Here is a 7,386-nt window from a genome sequence, read left to right as displayed (position 1 = left end):
CTGGAGGAAGCCCCAGGTATGTATAAGGGCTCGTTTCCACTATCGCGAATCTGTATGCGTCCAACGCATGCGGATTCGCACATGTAATGCAAGTGGATGGGCCTGTTTCCACTGTAGCGTTGTTGAGGTGCGTTTTTTTCAGCGTTAAAAAAACGCACAAAAGAGCCAACGAATTCGCCTGCGAGTGGAATGCATGCGAATCGCATGCAATGTATTTAATAGGAAATTCGCATGCGGCTATGGTACGCAAATTTTCATGCAAAAAACGCGCAAAAATTCGCATCCGCATGCTATTTCATGCAATTTCAACAGCGGTGGAATCCAGGCGATTCTGCACCGCAATAGTGGAAACGAGCCCTAAAACTTTACTTTTCATCCGTCTCAGTTACCCTTTAATTTGTAATCACCAAACCAAATTTTAATAACATATCAAATTATTTGATTTCATCAGCAAAGGGAGTGCATACATTTGCATAAATCAGCATCAATGCAGAATTATTTCCATCTCGTTGACCATCTCTATTAGTGACACAGCTACACATCAGGCTTTACACTTACAGCATAGATGTTATTTAGTATATATGTTACGGCCAGAACCCGAAGTTTGGCCAGAACTAGAAGTGGCCGGCCACTTCGGGTTCTGGCCGGCCAATGTGCGAACTGGCCGCTGCGCTGCGGCCAATGTGAGAAATGAAACAATTCCTGTAAGGTTTAATGTGATGTTGTGGCCGCAGCGCAGCGGGCAAATGTATCACATCTTTACTTTATTCAATGGCATTAAGCCGCCCGGCTTTTTCCTCCGCCTCTCTCTCCTCCCCCCGCCTCTCTCTCTCCTTCTCTTTATGGGCACAGCCGGGCGGGGACACGCGTGTCCCTCCGGAGTCGTTCGTCGCGGCAGGGGAATCCTGCCGTTCTTGCAGAGCGGGTGCTGGCAGAAGCAATGTCTGCAGCCTCCCCGCTCTGCTCTCCTGCCGCGACGAACGACTCTCCTGGACACGCGTGTCCCCCGCCCCGCTGCCCATAAGAGAAGGAGAGAGAGGCGGGGGGAGGAGAGAGAGGCAGAGGAAAAAGCCGGGCGGCTTAATGCCATTGAATAAAGTAAAGATGTGTGATACATTTACCCCGCTGCGCTGCGGCCACAACATCCCATTAACCTTACAGGAATTGTTTCATTCCTCACATTGGCCGCAGCGCAGCGGCCAGTTCGCGCATTGGCCGGCCAGAACCCGAAGTGGCCGGCCACTTCTAGTTCTGGCCAAACTTCGGGTTCTGGCCGTAACATATATAAGAGATTCCTGTGTACACATCATATATACAGTCACAATCAGATATGTATATCTGACCTTAAAAATACGGGGACTGCTTTATTGAAGCAGCACAAGTAACTAATTTTGATTGGTTTATTTCATTTTTGTGGACTAAGCACAGCTATTACTGTATATATACCGTATATATACATTATTTTTAATGACTATTATCTGAGAAATAGAACATTTTATCATATTTTCTATTTTAATTACAGTTACAAATTCATTAGGAGTCGGAGTCAGAGTCGGTGCATTTTTTCCCGACTCCGACTCCAGGCACCCAAAATTGCCCGACTCCACGACTCCACAGCCCTGCAGATAACTATGCTGTGTTCCTTTTTTCTTTCTCTGCCTGAAAGAGTTAAATATCAGGTATGTAAGTGGCTGACTCAGTCCTGACTCAGACAGGAAGTGACTACAGTGTGACCCTCTCTGATAAGAAATTCCCCTTTTTGACCTCTTTCTTGCTCTCAGAAGCCATTTTCTGCTAGGAAAGTGTTTTATAGTTGGAATTTCTTATCAGTGAGGGTCACACTGTAGTCACTTCCTGTCTGAGTCAGGACTGAGTCAGCCACTTACATACCTGATATTTAACTCTTTCAGGCAGAGAAAGAAAAAAAGGAACACAGCATAGTTATCTGTGTGCTAGGCACTGTACATACACATGTCTATCTCATTATGTCACATTTCAGTTCGGGTATCCTTTAATTAGCTGCATGTGAAAATAACTACAGAGGAGGTAACTTAACTACAAAAGAGGTAACGTAAGGAATGAAGAGATAAGATAACTCTCTCACTGTGTGGAGGTAAGTTTTCTCTTGCCTTATTATCTCCAGCATGATCTTAGTGAATTGAGGCCATAATGCAAGTCAGTAGGACAAAGTAAAAACCTGTTGACTTTCTAGTGATTTGCATAAAACGCATATAAAAAATGCATACAGAACACCCAAAAACGCATATGTGATCTTAATCTGCAAAACGCATTAAAATGCAAGCAAAACACAAGAAAAATGAATGTGTAAAACGCAAAGCACTTTTAAAACGCACAAATGTATATGCAGCAAAACGCAACCTTTCATGCAACGCCTAGTGTGATCCCAGCCTGTCCCATCATTCCTGCTTCTGCGCTGAGATATTGTGGACCAGAAACGGTCAATAAGATGAAGAGAAGTCATGTTTGCACGCAAGTATTATGCAGCTTCGAATCTGGCCAATGAAATAAAATATTTGTCAATTCTGATTAGCCTGTTGACAAGCTGCATACAATTTGCATGCGAGTCCTGCAGGAGTGCAATATGTGAACATGGACTATATACTGAGGTGATTTGCCCCACCCCTTCCACCGCCACTTTTCACAGTTGTCACAGAGATTTAAAAAAGTGATAACTGAACCTTCTTACAGGAAGAGCTGAACTTACCAATTCCCAAGTAGGAAGAGGTCTGCTGGACTGAAAGGGGAACTGAAGTGAGAAGTATATGGAGGCTGCCATATTTATTTCCTTTTAAAGCAATACCAGTTGCCTGGCAGCCCTGCTGATCCTCTGCCTCTAATACTATTAGTCATAGCCCCTGAACAGGCATGCAGCAGATCAGGTGTTTCTGACATTAAAGTCAGATCTGACAAGACTAGCTGCATGCTTGTTTCTGGTGTTATTCAGATACTACTGCAGAGAAATAGACCAGCAGGGCTGCCAGGCAACTGGTATTGATTAAAAGGAAATAAATATGGCAGCCTCCATATACCTCTTACTTCAGTTCCCCTTGAAGGAGAGGTGGATAAAGGTGCTTATTAACGGACAATTGATTCCAATCATCGTTACGATCAACTGGAAACGATCAGTTGTGCCCACTATCAGAAGAAAACCTGCTAACCATTTTGATTAGATAAATTGAATTGATCCATTTTTTCAGATTGACCCCATCAATCTGATCGGATTGGTTAGCAGGTTTTCGTCCGTTAGTGGGCAATGACCAATCATTTTCAATTGATTAAAATATTGCTCGCCTGTGGGATTGTATCGTTAGTGGGCGCCTTAACTCTAGAAAAAGGACCTATAATGGAACGCCACTAACTGGAGATTCCGCCCATAAATTGCCTGTTCCACCAATGCAAACTGTACTTCCTGTGATGTCACCAGCAAAAAGGAAGTTGACTGATCTGGGAAAATGCAAATTCTATGCAGGATGAAATTGAGCTGGACCAAATCTGCAGGAAAATGACCAGTTTCTCAGCTGCATACAATTTGCATGCAACTGACCATTTCTACCTAGCAGCAGATTAGGACATCCGATCCACAACTTTGACAAATCAGAAACTTGACATTCAGATTCCTATGAAACGAGTCCGGGTATAATTTTTATTACAGAGCGATTTATTTATTTTAAAAACATTTTTATCAGTTTTGTAAAAATAAAATAAAAGTTTGTAAAAAGTTTCAGTTTTTGCAAAATAACAAAAAAGGGAACATAACTGCAGCACCAACTCACAGATCAGCCTCTCCTCCTCACCAACCTCCTGACGCCTGCTTCTTTCCCTATTCACCCATGTCAAACCGTGATGGTCATCAGGGAGGCGTGGTTTCAGCTGGCAGAGAAATCACCATGTGACTAAAAGGAACATGGTTCAGGGTAGGGACACAGTAGGCAGAATTGCATGTGTGTTTTCCACTATGTGCTATGCAAACCGCATATGTGATTCTGCCTAGTGTGTTCCCACCCTCAGACTTAGGCTTAAAAAAAATCCCCAAAACACCCTTGATTAGGGCTTGATTCACTAAACCGTCATAACTCATAACACGGCCGTGCTAGCGTTTTTGCGCGCAATCGCAATTCAAATTCACGATTGTGCGTGAAAGCGCTAGCGCAGCTGTGATGCAAGTTAGCACGGTTTAGTGTATCAAGCCCTTAGTATGAACAAGTCCTAACTGGGCGTGAGCAGGCAGTAGTTAGACAATGAGGACCTATGAACTAGTGAAGCAGGTAGATTTCTTCGTTATTTTGCAAAAACTACAATTTTATTTGGCACGACATGTTATAAAGAAACGTAAACATTGTAGTCACCGCAGACTTTCGACAAACGCTCTCACACCTCCGGATTCCTCTCACACATCTTTAAATATCCATGAGCTACTCCGAATACCGCGTGGAGGGGTCCAGTGAAGGTGGTGGTGAAGGTGAACACATGTCTTATGGGGGCACTTAAGTCATAGAAGGAGATCTGCCCGGCCCTACAATCCAGATACACCCCAACTCTATCACTAGAGATCTTTTCTGGCAATCGGTAACTCGTCTCATCGTGTGTGACCGAATACAGATAACCACAGCGGCTCAAAGCCCAAGACTCTCTGTTCCATCCACACCGCGTCCGGCCCCGTCCTTTCCTGGTTATACTGGGGTAACACACCCCCACGCACCAGCTTTTTGACCCCCCCACATCCACTTCCCAATAGTACGGCCCTGCGGTGAACAAGAGGCAACTCAACACCTGAGGAACGTCTTGGAACTTCTCCGGTGTATCTGGGTCCCTATGCGTGTAATAGGACCAGTAGGCGGTTTTCCTGTCATCCGATATGATCATCTTTTTACCGGCTGTGTTTGGGTCCAGCAATATGTCTACAGCGTCAGGCATGTAGAAGTAGGCAGTTACTTCCTTCAGGATATCTGCTAACCCCATATGTAGCGTGCCCGAGACACCAAGCACCTTCAGGTCCCCTCCGTCAGGGAGACGTACGTCACCTCTCGCCCTGTCCCCGTCGTCCCACTGGTCACCTGCGTGTGATTCCTGTAAGGCAGTCAGTGGATCAGGCGTGGTACACAGCAACTCAACATGACCCATCTTACTGGATATCTCCCTGTTTTCTGTTTCCGCCCGTTGAATTACCTCATCATAGTTCAGCGCCACCATCTCTGTCTGCTTCATGATGTCACCCTGGACTCTCTTCTCCAGATCTTCCAGCCGCTCCTTGAGGAGTGTGAACACGGCTGTCACTCTCTCGGTTTCGCTGTTAGCTTTTCCCAGAGCTTTCGTCTTGTCTTCATGCAGGTTCTGGACCCTCTTGTTACTCCGCTCAGCCTCAGTGACCACATTCTTCTGGAGGTGTCTCAGCCTCTTCTTGAAGACCTCATCCAGCACATTCAGTGGATGACCATTATGTTCTCCAGCCACATAGCAGGACTCACAGATACAAGCATCATCCTGTGTGCAGAAATACTTGAGAACTTGTTTGTGCACTGGACATCTGCCCCTCTCGTCGACGATGGCAAGATTGGTCAAGACGTGCTCTGGAGACTTCTTGTGGACTCTCAGATGATTATGGCAGAGAAAGGCATCGCAGTAGAGACAGAATTTAACAGCGGCGATTGGAGAATGGATGCAGTGGGTGCAGAGGGTTCCGTTGTCCTTGAGATTGGGTTCGATAGACAAGAAATGAACGATGTTATACAAAGTCTTGTTCTTCACCAGCTGGGGCCTCCTGGGGACCTTTTGTCGACATTCAGGACAGGAATATTCTCCAGATTCCCTCTGTGTGTCCAGAACACGATCAATACAGCCCCGGCAGAAGTTGTGGCCACATCTCAGGGTTACAGGATATGTATAAATGCTCAGACAGATGGAACATTTCAGCTCCTCTCTTAGGCGGTCAAACAGCATCGTGGACGGCGGAACGAGACGTCTTCGAGGAGGAACCCCACCGGCTGGTTTATTTATAGGATCTCGTACGCAGGGCGAGCCAGAAGCCGAGGATCTCTCATGCCCTGTGCTGGAACCACAGACAGTATCGATGTGTGGACCCCTCAGAGATGTGTGGAGAAATTGAAGGACAACCTGCAGCCAGCAACAACAGCAAAACAGGAAGAAGCTGCTGGAGGAGGAAAGGGTGGGCCATACCACAGTCCAATCATAAGGGCAGCAACAACAGCAAAACAGGAAGAAGGCAGCTGCTGGAGGAGGAAAGGGTGGGCCATACCACAGTCCAATCATAAGGGCAGCCACCTCACAGTCCAATTATAATCCTCTTGGATGTTTCTGAGAGGGATGACTGGCTCTACAGGGGGAGGGGGAACCAAGCAGCTGGGTGCAATCATGATCTAACTAGTGAACAGAGACTTGTTTTGCTTGGTTTTATGGAGTGAGGGCTGAGACACACCAGAAAAGCTCCCCAAATGCTAGAGGTTTCAAAAGCTCTTCCCAATGTAATGCTATGGGGTTTTTTTTTTACAAAACCTCATCGCTCCAGTGTGCACAGACACATAGGATAACATTAGCAGGAGGTTTCAAAAACTCAAAACCCTCAGAAAAACTCCTCTGGTGTGCACCAGGCCTGACTCAGTGAGGGCGATTTAGCACATTTCTGCCATCCTCCCGCTAGGCATACACTGTACAATTTGTGGTAGATCAGGTAAAGAAATGATTGATGTTTTCCAGATATCTATTAGAGTGTCACTGAGGACATGAAAGGGTTACAGCGGACCATCCAGTGACAGCTGAAAGAGAGGGGCTGGAGGCAGAGAGGACAACAAAGACCGTGCTGTATTCGCTTGTGCTGCCTGGAAATGTACGCTGCCCCTCGCATGATCCTGTACTTTGAGATATACTATTATTTTATGCTGCAGGTGATGACTCAGCAGCCATGCCCCATACACTCCCCAAATTTTGAGGGTATGGAGGGGACCCCCCCTCCACACACACACACACACACACACACACACACACACACACACACACACACACACACACACTACCTTTACAGCCCCTGAAACTAGAGTGACCAGACGTCCCGGATTGCCTGGGACACGTCCCGGATTCAGGGTCCGCTGTCCCAGGCTTAATGAGGTCCCGGGAAACGTCCCGCTTTCAGCAGCGGGACGTCCCGGCCTCGGGACTCTGGCCACTCTCTCCTCAATGAACTGGCAGCGGCGTCTATAGACGCCGTGCCAGTTCATTGCCTGCAGCCCCGCTCCAGCCTCCTCTTCCGGTGTCTGTTTCCGACACCGGCAGGGGAGCAGGGCTACGGCAAGATGGCTGCCGAAGCCCTGTACTGGAGACCTATTTGTGTCTCCAGTACAGGGCTTCGGGCGC

General features: G+C 46.8%; 1 protein-coding gene across 1 annotated transcript; it reads right to left on the bottom strand.

Moving 5' to 3' along the window:
• Positions 1-4,389: 4,389 nt before the first annotated feature.
• On the bottom strand, positions 4,390-5,958 carry LOC137561795 (E3 ubiquitin-protein ligase TRIM11-like). The gene has a single exon (XM_068273153.1). The coding sequence runs from the start codon at positions 5,956-5,958 to the stop codon at positions 4,390-4,392; it is 1,569 nt and encodes a 522-aa protein (XP_068129254.1).
• Between the last annotated feature and the right edge of the window lie 1,428 nt (positions 5,959-7,386).

This window comes from Hyperolius riggenbachi, chromosome 3, assembly GCF_040937935.1.
Source record: "Hyperolius riggenbachi isolate aHypRig1 chromosome 3, aHypRig1.pri, whole genome shotgun sequence".
NCBI lineage: Eukaryota > Metazoa > Chordata > Amphibia > Anura > Hyperoliidae > Hyperolius > Hyperolius riggenbachi.
The sequence above is the reverse complement of the archived record's forward strand: the minus strand, read 5'-3'. Positions and strand labels throughout refer to the sequence as shown.

What these genes read in the sequence shown, in the direction of transcription:
- LOC137561795 (XM_068273153.1), bottom strand. Translation starts at nt 5,958, where the DNA reads ATGCTGTTTGACCGCCTAAGAGAGGAGCTGAAATGTTCCATCTGTCTG.